Source organism: Pristis pectinata, chromosome 22, assembly GCF_009764475.1.
Source record: "Pristis pectinata isolate sPriPec2 chromosome 22, sPriPec2.1.pri, whole genome shotgun sequence".
Classification (NCBI taxonomy): Eukaryota; Metazoa; Chordata; class Chondrichthyes; order Rhinopristiformes; family Pristidae; genus Pristis; species Pristis pectinata.
In genome coordinates this window covers 12,351,275-12,373,946 of record NC_067426.1, presented here as the reverse complement: position 1 = coordinate 12,373,946, position 22,672 = coordinate 12,351,275, and the positions used below count along the sequence as shown (strand labels likewise).

At 43.2% G+C, this 22,672-nt stretch overlaps 2 protein-coding genes, 1 long non-coding RNA gene and 3 other non-coding genes across 17 annotated transcripts in view; all 6 read right to left on the bottom strand.

Moving 5' to 3' along the window:
* The window catches only part of rcc1 (regulator of chromosome condensation 1), a 28,658-nt gene extending 26,835 nt beyond the window's left edge, over positions 1 to 1,823 (bottom strand). Inside the window, exons 1-2 of one of the 2 annotated variants that reach the window (XM_052036297.1) lie at positions 1,598 to 1,823; positions 102 to 192 (exon numbers count right to left, since the gene is read on the bottom strand). In XM_052036297.1, the coding sequence (XP_051892257.1) occupies positions 102 to 177 (76 nt within the window). In that variant the 5' untranslated portion in view covers positions 178 to 192; positions 1,598 to 1,823. Of the gene's footprint in view, positions 1 to 101; positions 193 to 940; positions 1,047 to 1,597 lie in introns of those variants that run through there. The other variant, XM_052036296.1, reaches the window with a different exon arrangement.
* Positions 1,824 to 7,738: 5,915 nt separating this feature from the next.
* On the bottom strand, positions 7,739 to 11,238 carry LOC127581763 (uncharacterized). The gene is made up of 5 exons (XR_007958009.1): positions 11,145 to 11,238; positions 10,199 to 10,277; positions 9,444 to 9,479; positions 8,722 to 8,804; positions 7,739 to 7,933 (listed from the first exon to the last, which is right to left on the bottom strand). It is a non-coding gene; the product is annotated as an uncharacterized LOC127581763 (long non-coding RNA).
* LOC127581906 (small nucleolar RNA SNORA73 family) lies at positions 8,472 to 8,683 on the bottom strand. The gene has a single exon (XR_007958031.1). It is a non-coding gene; the product is annotated as a small nucleolar RNA SNORA73 family (small nucleolar RNA).
* LOC127581905 (small nucleolar RNA SNORA73 family) lies at positions 8,878 to 9,092 on the bottom strand. Its single transcript, XR_007958030.1, has one exon. It is a non-coding gene; the product is annotated as a small nucleolar RNA SNORA73 family (small nucleolar RNA).
* On the bottom strand, positions 9,948 to 10,154 carry LOC127581907 (small nucleolar RNA SNORA73 family). Its single transcript, XR_007958032.1, has one exon. It is a non-coding gene; the product is annotated as a small nucleolar RNA SNORA73 family (small nucleolar RNA).
* Positions 11,239 to 19,536: 8,298 nt separating the features above from the next.
* Positions 19,537 to 22,672, bottom strand: part of LOC127581662 (phosphatase and actin regulator 4-like) — a 129,346-nt gene continuing 126,210 nt past the window's right edge. For all 11 annotated transcript variants that reach the window (XM_052036246.1, XM_052036244.1, XM_052036243.1 and 8 more), the window contains one exon: positions 19,537 to 22,426. In XM_052036246.1, the coding sequence (XP_051892206.1) occupies positions 22,411 to 22,426 (16 nt within the window). In that variant the 3' untranslated portion in view covers positions 19,537 to 22,410. The remainder of the gene's footprint in view (positions 22,427 to 22,672) is intronic.

Below are 22,672 nucleotides of genomic sequence, written 5' to 3'. Positions count from 1 at the left end.
TGCTTAAAATGCACCTAAAATAACAAAAAAATTAGTTAATAACAACAGGAAATCATGACACTTGACAATTAGTGATTGAAGAAGTGAATGGATATACTCACTCTTTATCTTTTTACTTTCTTCATCTTGCTTTTTCTGATTATCCTTTGATCTCTTCACTGGTCTTTTTCCTGACATTGTATTCCGAAATTCCTGAGAAGCAATATTAAGCAGTTTAAGTGACTGTGAACAGAGACATAAATACATATGCACGACTTGTTGCCATGAGATTTAGCTGCACCCATCTGTGAGGTTCTTCAGATAAAAAGTGTGCTAAAATATCCTCCAATCTTCAAAGTTCCTTTGTTAAATAACCCATTGCTTTGAGAACTGCTGCTTTTAATTATAAATACTGAATGTGTATAGCATTTTAATAAATAATTGGAACACAAGAGACTGCAGATGCTGGAACCTGGAGCAAAAAATAACCTGCTCGAGGAATTCAGCAGGTCAGACAGCGTAATAAATAATGATAAACTAATAACACATAACTGATTTCTGTGCTAACTTATTGATTCTTACTAGGTCAAAAAGGCACAAATATTATATTACATTGGATCTTTACGACATTTCCTCATTAAGACTGCAGCAGGCTATCATTAAGATACAGCAGACTACATTTTAAAGCATGTCTAGACTCTTGTGGCATCAAGGTCAGCTCAGGGCCAATGTAGCTCTTTGAAAACAGTCCCATCCGTCAGTCCCCCACCCACCCACCATCGATTTATTCCTTTCTTCAAGTACATTTCCAAATCCTTGTTGCAAACTAACTCCATCGATTAAGACAAAATCACATCACTACCACAGCAAAGAATTTTGAAAATAATCCAACTGCCTATAATTCTCAATGAGACCACAGCCAGGCCTTATAATTGTGCCCACAAAAATAAACACTCCTTACCCACACGACTCGTATAAAAATAGGCTGAATATGCTCAAGCGTTTTGCTGTCATCCCTACGCACCGCGATAAAAGAAATCAGGCACACTGCGCAACTCCAGTTCTTAAAACTACATTTAAAACCAGGAGAATGCAAATAATTAAACAATAATGCATCAAGCCCACCCCCGCTGCATCGGAAGGGGCTCCAGCACGGGCCGGGGGAAGGGGCCTGAGCTCGGCCGGGGATCAGCAGGACGGCTCCGGCTCATCCTCCCAGGCTCAGGCCCCACCGCGTTTGAAATTCCCGCGTCGCGGGAACCCGGCCCCACTTCTGCAAAGGGAAACTTTAGCAGGAGGCCGACCGGCGGTCGCCGGGGCTTCAATCACGGCGGGGGAGGCGAGGAGCACCGGGGGTGGGGGAAGGGGGAGGCGAGGAGCACCGGGGGTGGGGGAAGGGGGAGGCGAGGAGCACCGGGGGTGGGGGAAGGGGGAGGCGAGGAGCACCGGGGGTGGGTGGGGGGACGGCTTGAGGGAGGGAGGGAGGGAGGGGGAAAGAGGGTTGAGGCGGGAGATCGGTGCGCGCCCGGGGATCCAGGCCCCGGGGTAAAGAGGCGGCCGCTGCCGCCTTCACTGTGAGTGAAGAGAGCCGACCGATGGAAGGACGTGCGCCGGTTACCTCGGCGCGGTCGGTGATCTGCCCGCCGAGCCGCGCTCGCCCGCTCACTGACTCACACGGCGGGCCGGCGGCGCATGCGCAGTTTGAAATCGATGGGGCGGCGGGGGCGCGCCCGGGCGGACTGTTCCCGCATGAAAGCTAACGCCCTTCCCGCCAGCTCCAACGTCGACCCTGGTTCCCGTTCCACAAGTCTTTCCAGCTTTAATGTCAGATTTCCAGAATTTGCAGGTTTTGTTTTGATTTCACCAGCTCCTAAAAGAAAAGCAAGGGGGTGGGGTTGGGGGTTGAGTTGGTGGTTGAGGTGTGGGGTTGGGGTGTGGGGGTTGAGGGTGGTGGAGGGTGGGGTGGTGTGTGGGGGTTGAGGGGGGGTGAGTTGATGAGTTGGGGTGAGGTGTGGGTGGTAGTAGGGGTGTGGGGGTTGAGGGTGGTGGAGGGTGGGGTGGTGTGTGGGGGGTGGGGGTTGAGGCGGGGTGAGTTGATGAGTTGGAGTGAGGTGTGGGTGATAGTAGGGGTGTAGGGGTGTGGGGGTGGAGGGTGGGGTGGTGTGTGGGGGTGGGGGTTGAGGGGAGGTGAGTTGATGAATTGGGGTGAGGTGTGGGTGGTAGTAGGGGTGTGGGGGAAGTATTGCAGACCATAGTTATCCAGTGGTCTTTCACTACACATGTGATGCCAATGGACTGAAAAAAAAGAGAACTAATTTAATTCAGCTAGTGCAGACTCAATGGGCTGAATGGCTGCCTTCAGTATAATAAGAGAATATAAAAATGAGCACTTAGAGAGGCTTAGGTTATTCAGGAACAGCAAGGTCATGTCTGACAAAATTATGTTTTTAACAAGGCATTTGATGAAGTTCCACATAGTACAGTGATCAAAAAGTAAAAGGACATGAGATTCTGGGGAAACTTGGATTCAAAATTGGCTCATTGGGAGAAAGCAACAGGCGATGATCAACAGGAATTTTTGTAATTGGAGAGCCGTATACTTCCTTTGATGGCTGAGGAACTGAATGCAAGAGCAGTGAGATAAAGCTAGAATTGTGTAAAATTCTAGTTGGATCATAACAAGAATATCGTTGATATTTTTGGTTACATTATTACAAGGAGGGTGCAGAGGAGATTTACAAGGATATTTCAAGACCTAGAGAATTGTACTTATGAGGAGAGATTATTGAAACAATTAAGTGGTTTAAAATTACGAAAGGTTTAGACTGGTAAAATGCAGAAACCCTCAGATAGGTTTAACAAATAAGAAATAAACTGAATCCATTATATTACCCTCGCCCTCTCTGGATTAAAGGAAGTTAATAATGAAAAAAATAACAACAATGAACAGAAAAAATATTTGTAATCCTAATCGGTATTTCCTCATTGAAAATGCAATCAATGCTGTTGCCTTTTTGACCTCCTTCCCATTGCAGGAATGTCAGTAAATAGAGGGGATTGATTTAGGTTAATTGGTATAAGGATTATAGGAGAATTGTAGGGAACAATCACTCAATAAACAGGGGTCTGGAGCTCGTTGCCAGAAGAAGGGTGAAGGCAGAAACTCTCACAATATTTTAAAAGTACATGGATGAGCATATGAAGAGCCATAACATGTTGGGCTGTGGACAAGAGCTGGGAAGAGGGATTAACCCTAATTCCATTTTTGATCAGCATAGATACAACAGACTAAATGGCTTCCTTCTTTGCTGTAAATCTTTGATTCAGCTGACAGGAGACAGCATTGTTTTTTATAGTGGCTACCACATGCTCATGGTTGCCATTCTCCACCAACACTGCACAAATTATTGTTTAAATTGTAAACTGTTGGCTCTGGCACTCTTAAATATGTTTTAGTTAGCATTTTACCAGCTAAATTATATTAGGGGTGGTGCAGTGATGCACAATTATCCTCAATAATCACAGGAAGCACATTAAACCAGTTATGAATGTGTCAGCTCCTTATAAAAAGCTGTCCAACTTTCAACCTTCCATATTCTGTACAGAAAGCTAAGTGCCGATTGTGTCCTAATGGCTCAGTGGTAACAGCAAACAAAAAATGAGTACTAAAACAAAGTGCTGTGATTCTGAGAGATGGGATTTGGGGGGTGGGGAATAGGAATTTTGAAAGTGCTGGAAATCCTTAGCATATTAGGCATATCTGTGGAGTTAGACACAAAGTTAATAGTTCATGTAAATTATTTTTCATCAGATTGATATTGATGTGATTTAGCTAATTCAGTGGTTGCTCTCACCTCTTAATAAACAAACATTCAAAAGCTGCTCAATCTATCCCAGTTCATGCTAAATCCAGTTACTACATTGTTGATCAAAGCTGACTCTCTATGTCTCAATCTAAAAATTCTCAAGTCTCGTGCTCAAATCCACTCGTGGTCCATCACTATTTAAACTCCTCCAGCGTAACAGCTCTCCAAGAAATTTGCACTCATCCAACTTTGGACTCACCATTGTCATTTGTCGCATGTCCCCAAACTGTCAAATTCCTTCCCCGTGCCTCTCTGGTTTTTTTAAGATGCTCTTTTAAAGTATCTCTTTGAACAGAGTTCGGTTGCTTGCCTTGATGTATCACTCTCTCTTTGACATAATATCAAATTTTGTGACTACTCCAGTGAAGAGAGCTGAGACATTTCACAATATTAAAGGTGATAAATAAACCAAAATTGTGTCACAGTCAGCTGCTGCAACCAAATTTAGGGGAGGAAAAATAGTAAATTTCTGGCTACTGATTCCTGTACAATAATCTCTGGTGGAAGTTCTGCATTTGTGATCTTTGGGCAAGAACAGAATCAGGCTTCACAGTCAAACAGCTGATCAACACTCATTTTTAAAGTTAGAACATAGAACAGTACAGCACAGAACAGGCCCTTCCACCCACATTGTTGTGCTGACATAGCTAATCCCTCCTACCTGCAGAATGCCCATATCCCTCTATTTTCCTCTCATTCATGTGCCCATCCAAACCCCTCTTAAAAGCCCCCAATGAATTTGCCTCCACTGCCCATTCCAGGCACCCACCACTCTCTCAGTAAAAACATACCCCTCACATCTGTTCTGAACCTACCCCCCTCGCCATAAATACATGCCCTCTGGTATTGGATCGCTCAATAATGAGAAAAGGATGTTGATTTTCCACCCCATCTATGCCCTTCACTTGATTAGTGCCAGAAAACACCCCTACCTTCAGTATCAATGGGAGCTTCATGAACTTGGAGCATCACCTCATTACAGATTTCAATGGATGTTAAATACTTTTTTTTAGAAAATAAAGTACTTTTAAATAAAGTCTTCAGTGAATGGTAACAGAATAAACTAGCAGTGTTTGGTTGCTTTAAGAGAATAAACAACAGCTGCAATTGATGGGATTAAGATTTTAAACACCAGCCATATCGGGCATGCTTCAGTCCCCAGACCCAGCTGTTGAAAAGAAATTCATCCTGGGTAGCTCTGTTAATAAAAGAGATCACTGCAGTGGTAAGGAATGATATTGACGCAGAAGCTCAAGATGTTTCATTGTCTTTAAATGAGGGAACTGGTGGGAGTTGTATACAGGGCCCCTAACAGTAGTTACATGTACAAAATGGACAATTTCAAGAAATACTGAGGGCTTTTTATAAAGGAACTATAATGAGCAATTTTAATTATGATATAGTTTAGACAATTCAGATGGTTTCTGAGAACCAGAGAGCTATTTTAGAATTAGTATCGTGGAATGAAACAGGAGCTAATCCAAGAATGGCATCAAATTGATAAGGATATATGTTGCCAAAATTAGTGGTAAGCCTCAGGACTGGGATTTTCAGAAGTGAAAGAATGACCAAGAACAGGTAAAAGATAGAGCACGAGAGTAAACTAGCAAATATAAAAGACAATAGTAGCTTCTACATGTTTACAAATAAATTGTCCTTTAAGAATGAGACTAGGGAGTTAAAAGGGAAATGGAAAATTTCCAATTTGATTCATCTACACCATGGAAGACAGCAGAAACATTCATCTAACAAGTTACAGGGAGAAAATAACACTATGGTTAGGGTTTTTTTAAATATAATAGTAAAACTGAAGGCTGACAAGTCCTCCAGATACATATCTTAGGATCTGGAAAGATTGTTGATACATTGGATGCAATCCACCCCAAGTCCATGGAATTTGAGATCCCAGATTGAGAAACCACAAATATAATCTCACTATTCAAGAGGTTAACATGTTATTAAGAAGATGCTAGAATCCAGTTAGATAATTTAAATGATAATCAAAAAAGTATCTTCCTCGATACAAGACAGTTTGAACTCCTTTAAGATGAGGAACCAGCAGATGCAGTATATTTGGACTTCAATGAAGTATATGAAAAGATACTGCACAAAAGGCTATTGCAAAAAATCAGTAGGATTAACATTTATTACAAGGCATATAGAGTATAAAAATTTTGATGAAGCTTTACAGTATACTTTGAGTCTGCATCTGGAATACTTAGTGCTGTTTTAGTCTTATTTGAGGATCATGGCATTGGAGAATGTAGACAAGCTTCCTCAAAGGGATTAATAAAGGTTGAATGGTTCTGCTTATTTGGGATATGGAATGACAGGTGACATTAAAAAAAAATGGAGGGTTGATGGGGTCATTGCTGAAATGTTTTCTCTAGTGCAGTGGCAGCAGAAAGGGTGAGCTGCTTCAAGTTCTTGAGTGTCAACACCTCAATGAACCTATCCTGGGCACTTCACATAGATACAACTATGAAAGCAGCATGCCAGCCAGCATCTTTACTTTGAGAGATTTGGCACATCAAAGCCTCTTGACTTCTTTCTACAGATGTGCAATGGAAGGCATTCTGACTGGTTGCATTACAGCCTAGTATGGAAACTAAAGCACAGGAACACAAGCTACAGAGAATAGTGAACATCCAGTTCCATCATGGGTACAACTCTCCCCACCATCAAGGATATCTTATAGAGGTGATGTCTGATGAGGACATCCATGATCAGGGACCTCCAGCATCTGAGCTATGCCCTTTTCTCAATGCTGCCATGAGGCAGGAGGTACAGGAGCCTAAAGTTCAACAATAGCTTCTTCCCACTGCCATCAGGTTCTTGAACCAACCCAAGATAACCCAGACTTATTTTTCTCCCAATTTGATTTTTGTCATGTATGTATAATTTAAGTTCAACTGGTCATTTTTGGAATGTACTAAGCTGCAGAAACCCCAATTTTCATGGCATTTATACATGGTATGCATGCCCATGACAAGAAACTTAAAATGTGTTACCAGAACTGGTATTCTGGTAGCAGAATAAGGCATCACCCATTTAAGCCATAGAGAATTTTGTTGTGAATACTGAATTCTAATATTTGCAGCATTAAAGTCCAGGACAAATTATTACGACAGCACAGAAACAGGCCCTTCAGCCCAATATCTGTTGCCAAACAATGTTAAAGTAATTCCATCTACTTCCACATGGTCTTTATGCCCATGTTTCCTGTCTGTCATGCACTTTCAAAGTGCCTCTTAAACAATGCCATCATACCTGCTTCCATTTCATGCATTACAATTCTACCTTGCCTCTTTTACCCCCAGCAACTGGAGTTGCATGAAATACTTGAAATTTGGTCTAATTGAAGTCCTGATGAACTCAACACAACAGAAGGCAAGTATGCCACATGCTTTCTTCACCACCCCCTCCACAAGTTGGCACTTTCAGGGAGCTATGAAATCAGACCCCAAGATCTCTGAACATGAATGTCCCCAAGGGTTCTGCCATTTCCTGTATACATTGTAAGAATGCAAATTACCACAGTTAATTTTAATTTTCTCCATGGTCCCCCAAAAAAGTATTTGCATCTGCATTAGTTGCTCCATAATGAAAGAACCTGAGAAAGCTTCTAATCTACAATGTTTAAGACCGTAAAGGAACAACCACTCACAAGCTGATGGAACTTGACAAATTACTGCTCAGTGGAAGACATTTCCCTAGTAAATAAAGGAACCCAACATTATTAAAGAGCTTTCAACACCCATTCTGTCTGAATCAAGGACATGCTTGATTCAGCACCTTTCATAGCTTATGGTCATCCAAGGACTTCTACGGCTAGTAACATACCTACAAGTCAAATTAAAATGCAACTGGAAAATTAGTGAAACAACCAGCACTTCAACATGAATTTTTATTTAAGTGTGTAATACAAAAGCCACAAGTACATATCAAATCAGAAATTTCAAAACAAATGTTGATTGTAGCTTCTGCAAACCAAATGCTGGCAGCTCCAAAGAACAGTTGAATGCATTTAAATTCTTTGGGAGCCCACCTGAAGATCATGTTGCTTTCTTGTTAGAGCACCTGGGTACCTGAAGTAAATAAGAATTGAAATTGGTAAATGAGCACAATTTATTATCTCAGAAACCAGCAATGGTTAAGATCAGCACAGCTCCCCCAATGCAGTTGCATAACTGTTTCACAGTACTGCACTTCTGAACACATGGATGAGATTCACTATATTGGAACTGAACCTCAAAGCAAGATGAAACTCAACTCCACTATGAACACTGAATATGGCACCACAACTAAATTGTAAACAGAGGTCACATCTATTCACACAGAATTCCAGCCATCACTGGCAGCAATTTAAATATGTATGGCTCAATATCCCCCAATCACCATTAATAGCATTGCCTTCTACAGCCATATTGGAGCACATGGGATACAGTTATCATGCAAAGGACAATATGCTGGTAACACTGAACATTTAATACATTGCAGCCTTGAGGCTGAAGGCAACCTGAAGCCCAGGAAAACCAAGTGGAAGTTATTAATCTGAAACTCTTCAAGTGCTGCCCAATATGTTGAGCCATCTCAAATAGTGCTTTAGTTTCTGGTTTACAAGTTTACTGTATCGTGCATGGTTTATCTCCTCAGTCACTGCAGACAGAGAAGGCCTAGGAATATACAAGATGCAGTCCTCACCAGCTTAAAAGCTGGGGACACTTGCTCTCCAATGTCGTGGAACAGGACTGTACGTCACAGACCAAAGGTCTACGCTCCCACATGCCACATGAACAGAGCCAGACAAGAGCGAACTTGCTGGATGTCCACATTGGGTTTCTTATTCTAATGAATGAATGATTAAATACTTCACCTCTCAAAGGTGCATCTCGCAGCATTCCTGCCTTTCAGTTCTTCCCAGTTGAAAGATGGGCAAATCTTTGGTACTGTGGAACACTAAAATCAGAACAATGAGTCACCAATCAACCAAAATTCATGAAAAATCCATCTATTCCAAACACAATGAAATAATTGTATCCTGCATGGTTTATCTCCTCAGACATTGCAAAGACTGAGAAGGCCTAGGAATATACAGGATGCTGTCCTCACCAGCCTAGAGGCTGGGGACATACCTCTCTCCAATGTCATGGAAGAGGACTGTACATCATAGACCATAGGTCTATGCTCCCATACGCCATGAAGACAGAGCCAGATGAGAGGAACCTCACTGGATGTCCACATTGGAACATCTTAGTGGAGAAGCCAAATCCACCACTTTCCATTGATCAAAGAACATTTCAAATCTTCACTAAGTGCAAACACAACTAAAATTCAATTTATATTATTCAAATTTTTATACAGGTCCTTCCCAGGTTTTTAAACACCAAACATGTACAAACCATATATACACGTGAGCATTTGAGAGACTGGCCAGATGGATGCCAGCTGCTGCAGGCATCCTCTACTGCCTGGGAACCTTTCAGCCACATTGCAGACTTACAAATTATCCAGGTTACAGGAAGAATCCTAACAACCTGGAGAGGACCTGAATTCTACTTTATATCCAACATTTTTAAAATTTGGCTCAATACTCACCATGAAATCTCAGCCAACTTTGTTAAATACTCCTTCCTGCAAAAAAAAGGAATAATTTAATCTGAATTCTCCCCACCATTCCTGCTCCAGAAGCTACAAGCTAATCTTGTACACTTAACTTAATGGTCTGATTTCTTCAATTAGCTGAGGAAGGAACTGCACTTCCTGAGAAGTAGTAAACTTAATTCTAGTGTAGTTCAAGAGGCAATTCATTGCCATAAAAGTTTCATTCTCAGCAGATATTAAGGGGAAATTGTCAAAGGAATTGGGTAGGAAGTCATTTTCACTAAGGGGGTGCTATGGAGAAATTCAAACAACTGAAAATCAGTGCCAAATAATCCACACCAGGAAGATCTTGAGACAAAAGGCAGAAGTCCCCAAATCAAAATAATTTCAATTCTTCCCACATCTAATCAAAACAGGAAAACACTAAAGTACTAACATTCTGACCAAAGGTTAACTGCTTCCTCAGATTTCGCCCGACCAGCACTGCTTTCATTATAGACATGTACCCTATATGGTTTATCTCCCCAGTCACAGCAGACAGGGAAGGTCTAGGAATATATGGATGCAGTCCTCACCAGCTAAAAGCTGGGGACATACCTGCTCTTCAACGTTATGGAACGGGACTGTACATCACAGACCAAAAGTCTATGCTCCCACACGCCACACAGACAGTGCCAGACAGAAGCTGCTGGATGCCCACGTTGGTGGTTGCATTTCTTCTTAAAAAATGTAGATATTCATCAGCTCACCTCACTAAAAGTATGTCTGATCCCAGAATTCCTCACTTTGATTTTCATCCATTTTGGAGAAGGATAGAATTCAGTCTGCCTGGAGAAAACAGGTTAAGCAAATCAGAATAAACCTCAACTCTGAATCTGTCACTAATATGTTAGCACTTATTCTCAATCTCACCCACAATCTTCAATTATTTTCACAATCAATTACATTTTGCAAACCTTTTTCTTCCTGGTTACTGCAGGTACCAAAGTGGCCTAGGAATATATAGGGTGCTGCCTTTACCCATCTGAAGGTCAAGAGACCTGCTCAATCACCAATCTTATGAAACAGGACTACATGTCAGTCCAATGTCTACGCTTCCACACCATGAATGAACAGAACCCAGCAGGAGCAAGCTCACTGGGTGCCCACAATGGAACATTAATGGGAAAGACAAATCCACAAAAGGAAACCCCCAGCATGATGGCCAATAGAATTGTGCCCTTACAGAATCCTCAAATCACTACCCACACATTTAACAGAATAAAATTCACTCAGAATTTGTTAAAAAACTTTCAACTCTCATTTCTTGATGCACATGCTGATGTGGCTTTCTAAGACAGAAAATTGCAGCATGGTTCATTTTCTAGAATCACAACTGCTGCCACCACCCCCAATTAGACGGGTCACCGGGTACCAGTGTTTAATTGCAGAAAGAAAGCTGTTGCAACAAAATCTGCATAATTACACATTTATATTTGAAGTGTTCATTTTTTCCACTTCTCAAGTAACATCTGATCTAATTTGCCTCAAGAAATTCAGCATTATTTCTTTAGTCATTTTTGTAGCCCCATGTGGCACATGTGCAGTACATATTTATCGATTATCATGGAACATGTGCCTGTGAAAAGGAAAAACTAAACAGAAATCAAACCATTTAGATACCTAAAAACATGAAGTCAATAAAATTAAATTTACCTCCATAAATGCAGCAGCTACTCAGGAATACTTGCCAGTACCCACCATGCGAAGCCAGTAACAATGCCATTGTACTGTGGAAAACAACAAGTTCAGTTGGTAATATACACCAGCACCATGTGACCTTCAGCCCCTGTAAATCATGTCCCAATCACAGCATTGCAGAGTCAATGCTGAAACTTAAAGTTCTTTCATACCTGGAGACCTCATTTGTCCAGAAGGGGAAGGCGTCTACATTAGAACACTTATCCCAAGCAACCTCCGATTCAAATTTGCACAACCAACTAACCAACTAGAGCCCACACTAAGTCTGAAAACCAAACTAGCCTGAACATCAGTATAGATCTACATGCAGGCCGATTTTGGAATACAACTTATCACTTGAATTACAAGTGAACAGTATTGCAATTTTAGTGATCCATGCTGTGGTTCCTTCCTGGAAAAGAGGTGTCCAAATGGGTGCTTAAAATTTTCAAGGGAGTGTTCATGATGCAGTAGATGCAGGGAATAGACGTTAGCACCAATAACAAACCGATTTAAAACTAGAAGCCATCAATATAATATCATTCATACAAACACGACCAGTATGGGAGAGGCAAACAGGGTCAGCAGCGGTCAAGAAGCTGGAACAGGGGTTGAGAACCGTGGGGAGAACACCCAACAGATCATTTGAAATAAACTGTTAAGGACAATACTTTAACTAGTCAATGTAGAAAGAGTCCCTTCGGCCCACGAGTCCGTGCTGACTAACCCTATTTCCACACTCCCACCAAGCCCCCCCCCCCCCCGATTCTACCACTCACCACCAGCAACAGTTTACAGCAGCCAATTAACCCACCGACTAGCACGACCTTAGGATGTGGAAGTTGGAGCACCCGAGGGAAACCACGCGGTGACAGGGAGAACGTGCAAACTCCACGCCGACAGCACCCGCGGCCAGGATTGAACCCGGGTCACTGGCGTTGGGAGGCAGCGCATTAAATGCGACCCAAGCTGCAGGAAGCGCGGGGCTCACGGAACCTGCAAGCAGGGAGGCGCTGGGTCAAAACCCGGAGGGAGGCTGGTCCGGGGAGGGAGAAGCCAGGATTATAAAGTGGGGAGGCAGGAGGCGCCGGGACCCCCGGGGGCGCGCTGCACGGGGGGGGGGGGGGCGACCGCCGCCGCCAGGACCCTCGGGGGTGGGGGAAGGAGGGGAGCTGCACGGGGGGGGAAGGAGAGAAGAAGGAGGGGAGCTGCACCGGGGGAGGGGGGGGTTCGCCGCCGGGACCCCCGCGGGGGGGGGGGGGTGGGAAGGAGAGAAGCTGCACCGGGGGAGGGGCGCTGCACCGCACCGGCACGTGGTCCGGGCTCCTGCGCTGCCCGGCAACCGACACGTGCCGGTATCCCGGGGAGATGCGCTCGAGGAGCGGGGTGCTTATGGGGGGGGTTGGGGAAGCGGGGGTACTGTCGACCCGACCCGGTGCGGCGCCCCCCGTTATCCTCCCCCCATTTATCCCCGCCGCCCTCACCTCCGCCTCCTGCTCCGCTCGACCAAAAGGCAGAGAAACCCCCGACACGCCCTTATATAGGGTGAACGACCGACGAGCCTTCCGGCCACCAAGAGTGCCCCCTCTCCCTGCGGCCCTCCGCCCGGTGCAGTGCCACCCGCAGGCTGGGAGGCGCAATGACTCAGAAACAATCTTGGGTGGGTTGGATGGTGACTGCAAAACCTGGTCAGTGGCTAAAGTATTGAACAGTCTGGAAGTTCAAAATTGTCATGGAGGAGTGTGTGCAGTTCTGGTCACCAGTTTTGTCATTAAGCTGGAAAGGGTGCAGAATATATTCAGGATGATGTCACCGGGATTGGAGGGTTTGAGCTATAAGGAGAGACTGCATAGGCTGGAATTTTTCCCCCCCGGAACGAAGAAGGCTGAGGGGTGACCTTATGGAGGTTTATAAAATTATGAGGTGCATAGGTTAGGTCACAGTCTGTTTTACTAAAGTAGGGGAGTCTAAAACTGGAGGACAGAATCAGATATCACTGACATATGACATGAAATTTGTTGTTTTGCAGCAGCAGTACAGTGCAAAGACATAAAAATCTATAAATTACAAAAATAAATAAGTAGTGCAAACGAAAGGAATAATGAAGTAGTGTTCATGGGTTCATGGATCGTTCAGAAACCTGATGGCAGAGGGGAAGAAACTGTTCTGAATCGTTGAGTTTAGGTCTTCCAGCTCCTGTACCTCCTCCCTGATGGCAGTAACGAGAAGAGGGTGTGTCCCGGCTGGTGAGGGTCCTTAATGATGGATGCTGCCTTCTTGAGGCACCACCTCTGAAGTTACCTTTGATGGTGGGGAGGATTGTGCTGCGATGGAGCTGGCTGAGTCTACAACCCTCTACAGCCTCTTGCAATCCTGTGCATGGAGGCTCCATACCAGGCTGTGATGCAACCAGTCGGAATGCTCTCCACCGTACATCTATAGAAATTTGTAAGAGTCTTTGGGACATACCAAATCTCCTCAAGCTCCTAACGAAGCAGAGCCGCTGGCATGCCTACTTCGTGATTGCATCAATGTGTTGGGCCCAGGATAGATCCTCTGAGATGTTGATGCCCAGGAACTTGAAGCTGCTCCCCCTTTCCACTGCTGACCCCTCAATGAGGACTGGTGTGTGTGTTTGTGGTGTGTGTGTGTGTGTGTGTGTGTGTGTGTGTGTGTGTGTGTGTGTGTGTGTGTGTGTGTGTGTGTGGTGTGTGCGCGCACGCGCGCACGCACATAGGTTAAGGTGAGAGGGAAAAGATTTAAAAGGGACCTGAGGGGCAACTTTATCACACAGAGGGTGGTGGGGAGATGTAACAAGCTGCCAGAGGAAGCTGTAGAGTCAGGTACATTTACAATGTTTAGAAGACATTTAGACAAGCACATGGATAGGAAAGATTTAGAGGGATATGGGCCAGGCAAATGGGACGAGCTCAGATAGACAATTTGCTTGTCATGGATGAGTTGGGTCAAGGGGCTTGCTTCTGGGCTGTATAGCTCTGTGACAAAGCCTACTGCAACAAAAACAGAGAATGCTGGAAGGCGTCAGCAGATCCTGCAGCATCAGTGGGAGAAGAGAAACAGGCGATGTTTAGCGTCAAGGAGCCTTTATCAGAACTGTGTTACATGTTTCCCTCTAAATCTGAGACACTACTGACTTGGAAATATATCACTGCTCCTTCATCATTGCTGGGCACCATGGAAGTACTTTCATCAGCAAAACGGGAACGGTTAAAGAAGGGCAACAATGGCTAACACGAGGGGACATAATTTTAAGGTGACTGGAGGAAGATATAAGGGGGATGTCAGGGGTAAGTTTTTTACACAGAGAGTGGTGGGTGCGTGGAACGCACTGCCGGCAGAGGTTGTGGGGGCAGATACATTAGGGAGATTTAAGAGACTCTTAGATAGACACATGAATGATAGAAAAATAGGGAGGTATGTGGGAGGGAAGGGTTAGATAGATTTTAGAGCAGGATAAAATGTCAGCACAACATCGTGGGCCGAAGGGCCTGTACTGTGCTGTAATGTTCTATGTTTTAAGACAACTCACCAACGTCACCTCAAGGGCAATTGGCAAAATCCAGTAAATGTGAAACTGTCCAACATTCAATAAATGCCCAGTTATTCCCAAAATTAGCCATTCCATTGTGGCATATATTCTTGTGATCGAAAAGATGTGTGCTCCGCTTGAATTTTCTGCGTTGCTTCCAGACCGGATAGTTGAGAAGAACAACTTCACAATCCAGCTCTCTCAGTGCTGGGGTTGAAATACCATGTAGTGAGTCCTAATGGTCATGAATCTATCTCCCATTTCTCTGTTGGACAGAATGTTGTGGTTAGGATTGCTAACTCTCCAGGATGGGCAGGGAGTCTCCAGAATATTAAGGTTGATCTTCAGGACTTTTCTTGGAAGTAATCCAGAGAAAAATCTTAAGGCCCTTGGGAAAAGGAGTGTTTTATTTGCTTTCAACATTCTGTTAATTAGTCGAAAAAAGGTTAGGAATTATTGATTTGATGTCTGAGGGAAGGTTGACATCAATGATGAGATTCACCATCACCTTCAGTGTACCAGCACAGCCTTTGGCTACCTGAGGAAAAAAGTGTTTGAAGATCAAGACCTCAACCCAAGACAAAATCCATGGTCAACCAGGCAGCCATGATCCCTGCCGTCCTATAAGTTTCTAAGACTTTGACAGTGGGTATACAGCATACAGCAGGTATATCAAGGCACCAGAATTACCACCAACAGCAAGCAAAAAAATCGGCAGGTCAAACAGCATCTGTGGAGGCAAAAGTTGTGTGTCAATGTTTTGGGTTGAGACCCTGCATCAGAACTGAGAGGGAAGAGGAAAGATTGCGGTACAAGAGAGGGGTGGGACAGAGGCCGGTAGGTGATAGGTGGAACCGGATGGGGAGGGGATGGGAATGATGAACAAAGGGAGAAGAAACTGGGTGGACAGGTGAGTGTGCATGGCAAAAGAACCAAAGCATCTCTGCAAAATCCTCCAAATCTACTGGCAGAATAACTCAGTGTCCTTTCCCCAGTCAACATCCAGCATCGAGAGTCTAATTACTTTGAAGGATTCAAGGATGTTCTGAAATGCTTTATCCCTTGGAATCCCTAGCGCATGCTGACTCAAAAATGGAGAAAGAACATTCACAATGGCACTAAGACCCTCAAGACCATGCATCAAGAGCACACGGGAGCCCAGTATAATTACCAGAAGGAATGCTCCACTTCACAAGCCGTACACCTGCCTGTCTTTGAAAGGGAAACCTCCTGCTCCAAACTTGACAGAGACGGCAGGTCTCCAGTTATTTCAGGACCCAAAGAACCAGAATGCAAGCTAGATACCTTTGATCTCAAAGGGCAGGCACGGTAGTGTAGCGGTTAGCGTAACGCTATTACAGCACCCGCAACCCGGATTCAATTCAGGCCACTGTCTGTAGGTAGTTTGTACGTTCTCCCCGTGACTGCATGGGTTTCCTCCGGGTGCTCCGGTTTCCTCCCACATTCCAAAGACGTACCGGTTAGGAAGTTGTGGGCACGCTATGTTGGTGCTGGAAGCGTGGCGACACTTGCGGGCTGCCCCCCAGCACACTCTACGCAAAAGATGCATTTCACTGTGCGTTTCGATGTACATGTGACTAATAAAGATCTTAATTAATCTAATCTCCAATAGACTTAATTTATCCTGCATTTTGTGAATAAGGGCATACCTAGGCAATTTTCTATATTGTCAAGCAGATGTCAGTGTTGCAACTATACTGGAACAGCTTAGCTAGAAGCACGGCTAGTTCTGGAACCCAAAATAGTTGGGATGTCGCTCAATTGCACTGCTTTTGTTGTATCTAGTGATCTCAGCCATTTCCTGATATCACATGGAGTGAACTAAACTGGCCAAAGATTGGCCGCTGTAATGCTGGGGATCTCAGGAGAAAGACGAGGTGAATCATCTACTCTGCATTTGTTTGAACATGATTGCGAATGTTTCAGCCTTGACTTAGCACTCACAGACTGGCGCCTGCCATTGTTGAGGTTGGGGAAGTACTTGGAGCTGCCTTCTTTCATCAGCTGTATAAAAAAATTGTCCACTACCATTCATCACTAGATACAGTAGGACTGCAGATCTTTGATCTGATCCATTGGTTATTAGATTCCACAGTAGATGGAACATCTTCACTGCAGAGTGCGCCACTTACAAAATGCAGTGTAATTAATCAAGACACAGGAGACTGCAGATGCTGGAAACTAGAGCGACACAAAAGGTGCTGGAGGAACTCAGCAGGTCAGGCAGCATCTATGGAGAGAAATGAACGGTCACTGTTTCAGGTCTATTGATGCTGCCTGACCCACTGAGTTTCTCCAGTGGCTTTTATGTTCTGTGCATTTAATCAAGTAGGCAATCTGTTGTGAGATCTATTGAATACTGTTTAGAACACAGGTAGCCAGCCCTGTGTTTCAGTTTCACTGCATTGGCACCTCATCATTTTAAGTGAAACTGGGAGCCTCGTGCTGCTCCCAGCACCCTTCTGATCTCCTCACTGACCCAGGGTTGAAATCCTCTCTTGATAGTAAGGTTAGAAAGTAGGATATCCAGGCCATGCGGTTACAGATTGCAGCAGTATACATTACTGCTGCTGCTCATGATCCAGTTTTGATCTGCTACATCTGTTGTGGGTCTATCTCACTTAGCATGTTTGTAGTGATATACTACGTAGTAAGGGTGTCCTTGATGTGAAGAAGGGACTCTGTCTACACGTAGATAAAATGGTGCTCACTTCTTTCCATTTTATTGTTAAACAGATACATCTGCCACAGGTAGATTAGTGAGCACAAGGTCAAGTAGGTTTGTATTGGTTCCCTACCTTCCCAAGACAGCCTGGAGACTGCCACCTTCAGGACTCGGTCAGCTTGACCAAGCTCTCTTGGTGATGGCCATTGATGTCCCTGAGCCAGAGTACATTCTGTGTCCCAGCTACTTTCAGTGCTCTTTCCAAGTATTTGACATGGAAGAGAACCGATTTATCAGTTAGGAGGTTTCCTAGTCTATGTTTGACCTGGTGCCACAAGACTTGAGAACTCCCAGGGCTGTTCCCTGTTGACTCATCTCTATTTATGTATGTCCTATCTCTGCAGAGGTTGAATTTCAACCTGGTCTTTTAACTTCGCTCCCAGTACAGATGAATTTCATAACTGAGGAACAACGTGCTTTTTTCTGGGCTGGAAAGGTGTAAATAGTGGCTTGGTCCAAGGATCAGCCCTTTCCCTCAATTATTTGCTATCTATATTCATTTATTTAGTGGAGAGATACTGTAAGGTATCCAAGTTTTCTGATGATGTGAAAATAGACGGGAAGGTATGCTGCAATGATGATATTTAGACTCTGTATATAGATAGTCTGAGTGAGCAGGCAAAGACTTATCAAATGTGCTTAAAATAAGAAAGCATTATGTCATGCCTTCAGTAGAAATCAAAAGGCAGACCTACTCATTGGGAGAGACTGCAACTGAGAGGAGTACAGTGGGGTTTATGTATTGTGCACAAAACATTAACATGTAGCCACGGCAAGTAAGCAAATGGTACATTGACTATTATTGACAGATGGTTGCAGTTTAAAAATAGGGATGTTACAATTGTTCAGCATGACCACACCTGGACTACTGTGTTTGGTTTTGGTCCCCTTATTTAGGAAAGGATACACCAGCATTTGAGGAAGTCCAAGAGATTCACGAGGCTAATTCATGGGATGAGAGTGTTGTCCTAACATAAATAAGGGCAGTTCTGTATCCTTTGAATATTAAAACATGGGATGTTCTTATTTAAATATGTAAGGTCTTAAGGGGGCCAACAATACAGAGCGTGATATTTCCCTCAGGGAGGGGGGGGGGGGGAGTCTTCAATGAGGGGACAAGATGGGAGACCAATCATTTAAAACAGAGGGTGGTAAATCTCTGGCATTCTACATGCCAGAGGTTTGTGAAGGCTGACTCACTGGAGGTACTTGCAGTGGCAGTAGATATTTTCTTTTGAAAGGTCGGGGAATTGAGAGCTATGTGGAACTTGGTACAGATTTGAGGCCTGGGACAGATCTGCCATGATCTTATATTTTCTTTCACCATGATCTTTTACCTTCCAAATCCCTCCAAGCTTCCACTGTCACAGGCCTCTTCTTTCTCCAGATCCATTTGATCAACAGGAAGCTTCAATTATTTTTCTCTCCAGATGCTGTTTGGTCTTCTCAATACTTCCACATTTATTTCCAGCTTGGTTGAATGTGAATTTGAAGAAAACATCTCCAGTAGTAATAGAACTTGAAATAAAAAGTCAAAGCTTTATTCTCAGCTGTCTGAATTCTTATGATTAACCCCATCGATCTTGATGTGACTGCAGGTGAATAGAATTAACCAAAATCCCCAAGTGTAAGCAAAATGCAGGCAAAAATCACTTTGACTGCCAACCCAAAAGCTCATTCACCTGTTTCCTTCACCTCCAACCACCAAGTCATTATTATGGCTGTTTAGAAAGCAGAAATGAGATTAACATTTCCACTGTAAGTTATTGATAAACTGCTGACTGAACAAAGATGCTATTCTACAGTTAAAAAATCCCATTGTAGGTGGAATTCTTAAGACGTCTGTAGAGCACAGAACTTTTAATTGCTCAAATCAGGGTGGACTTTTATTCTCCCTCACATCAGCTAGCATGTTTTAGATGAAGGTATTTTTTTAAACTTCAACTCCTCTTACTTTCCACATCCAGTTTGTGCTGAGAATGTACCACACTGCAAGCATCACAAAGCTCACAGAAATGGTTTTTGAGGCAAGATTAACACTAAAAAGAACACTGATCCACAACCAATAGGAATCTATTTTTTAATAAAAGAAAGCAGCACTGAATGAGAACAAAATACACCAAAAAAATTTATAAGAGCAACAATAATCGTTCAATTATTTACAACTCATATGAAAATGTACATACAACAACTATACAGATCGCAAAAAATTTCACGCCTCTTTGCTTAAAGTTTCTGACGGGGACGGTTGGATTTTTATCCGGTCTTTAACCTTCCACCCAGTACAGCAGAACTTCATAATTGAAGAACAACTATGAAAAAGGTTTTAAAGCAATTTTATACCCTGGATCCCCTCAAAACACAAAAACACCATGGTGTGGGTTCAATGAATAAACTGATAAAGCTGTGTCAGGGAGAAAGGATACAAGGAAGACCATTTTAAAATATACAACACTTTACAAAAAGGAAATGTATTAACATATTTTGCTAAAAATATTACATACATGTGCAATAATTCATTCCAAAGAGGGGAGGGTATTATTGATCCCTGCCACATTGTATGTACTGGCTTAATAAAAATACTAAAATTTAATTGTTAGCAGTTTAGCATGCCCATTAGGCTCCAGTGTGTTGCAGCACCCTTGCTTTCTCATCTTCCCTCTCTTGATCACTGACCAGAGTAGGAGGGCACTGGAAATCCTCTAGTACTTGCCCCATGTGGCTATTCTTCATGTGCAACTTGGCTCTTCAATATCCCACCACATCCAGTCCTGCATGCTGGCTTCCCGCCAGAAAATAACAGATAATCAGGAGTGGGAACCCTGAGTTGACTTTCCTCCTCAGCCCAAGGGCCCCCAAGGATAACTACAGTGCCTTGACTGTTAAATGCAAGCCGTTAAGTTAGCACATAAGGAGATCAGAATAGGGACCTTTCCAACCTGTACAACAAGTCACCATCCACTGTGTTAACCAACAAACCATTGGATAACTCCGCCATCCATTAGGGAGGGACATTACTGTATTATTGACCCCATCGACCAATAGTGAAGTGCAGCACCAATGTATTTCAAATGCTACTTGTCACAATGACTTGAATAGTAAATGAAACAAAATGTTTTTTTTATTTAAAGCTTCCTCTCATTAAAGAATCCTCTCATATTCTTGCCAACTTTAAATGCGCAAAGGTAGACGAGAAACAGAAGAGAAATGAAAAGGATAATGCACAAAAACTGACATGGTTGAACCTGACTGTGTTGTAGCATCACAATGCAACTGACCACCGACTGGCTGCTCAGTGCCGTCCTGCTTTTCACCTCAATGCTGCTGCAAATTTGTTCTTTCATAATTCTATTAAAACTCATCAAATAAATCAGCAAATGCACATCAAATACTTAGGTGGGGTTTGATGGAGAATCTTACTGCCAGGATATCCCAAAGCTTTAATTCAAAAGATGTACTTAACTTTGACTGTCCCACTGGTCTGTTCACAAACAAGAATCCTGTAATTTTGCTGATATGTATCCAGACTTCGAAGACTGAAAATGTTGCAAATTAAAATAGAGCAAGAGCCTCAAGCTTTCCAAGTAAGAAACAAACTCTTAGCAAGTTCAGTACATCATTTCAACCCATTCACCACATTCCACTGTGAAACAGGACTAGAATTAACTGAGCTGTTCACTTGGATAAAGAACTAATATAAAACACAAAAGATGATTGGTTGACAGAGGTAAAAAAAACAAGGAGTTGAAAAACAAATTACATTCTTCACTGCCAACTTGTCTATGCAATCATCTGTTTGAGAGCAAGACTGAGAAAATTGATTTGTTATAAATTACAAGGCAATTTAAAATGTCAAGGAAATAAAACTTAAAACTAGGATGCAACTATTTGACAGTTTGGTTGTGAAGGAAATCAGTATAGTGTTTTAAATGGATTCTGATTTTTTTAAAAAAAAGTCACAATTATAATTTTATTGAATATTTAAATATGAAGACAACTGTATACATATTCACTCGAAACAAAATGGGGAGGTGCATTTTTTTTCCCATTGAGGCACGATTTAACATTCAATGCAAACCAATCACTGCCTATGTACAAAGGTTTACGGTTTCCCTGCACACAACCATCCTTTCCCCACTCCCATGGTGCCTTCAGGTGAAAGGCACTCGATGCAACGATATATTCCTTTCAAGAGACCCGCTTCAGTGAAATCAGCACTTGCTGATTTTGTTTTAAAAAAAGGAGGGGGGGGGGGGGGGTCTTACAAGAAATTGGTAGTTAGAAAACCCTCGTTTAAAGCTTTTGTTCTGTTCCAGGAATAAGTTTTGCTCCTGGCGACACCAGCAACTAAAGGGTAATGGAACTGATGGTGGTTGTGAGGGCAATGCAGAACAGGAGGGCCAGACAGCTTCTCAGGGGTCCTGGGTGATTCGACAACGGTTGGCACTCGGTCCGTGGATGGCTTTCCTCGAAACGTCAAAGTGCGTGCAAAAGCAAAATCGTAGGGAGAAGATAGCCTTGAGCAGGAGGTTGGGGAGGTGGGGGGTGGGAAGAGATCACAGTCCATACAAAGGCCTACTATTCTTTCATCTCTAGTTTAAAAAAAAGAAACAGTCATTCCCCAGCACACCATCCCAGCAACGTTAACAAGTGCTGCGATTTTGAAGCAACTGCAGTATTGTATAAATCTGGAGGTGCAGAAACAAGGGATATGATCAAGGGAAACCTCCATTTTCAGGATGTATGAATTGGTGAAAACTGGATTTACATATATGTTTATCAAGTATTGATTTTGTCCCCCATGGCACCAGATTCACTGAATTTATATTGAATACATTGTACACAATTGTCAATGCAACACGGCTTCCGGTACAGTACTTGGGCCTCATCCCCATCTCTGCACAGATACCATATAGTTAGATTTCCGTTTGTATCTGTACACATTCTTAAGGCCGATGAAACCTAGGGGGAAAAAAAAACAATTAATCACAAAATGCCCAACTGTTTTAATTCATATAGTCCCTTTTTTTTCTCCTCTTAGTCTTTTCTTATTTGATTAGATTTTCAGTTCCAGAAGGTGTGGGATTATGCATGACTCTGGAGATGAGAATTTATGCCAGCACAATCAAAGATACCAGCCACCCCGACACGCTTCTCCCCTCCTCCCATCAAGCAGATGATACAAAAGCCTGAAAGCATGTACCACCA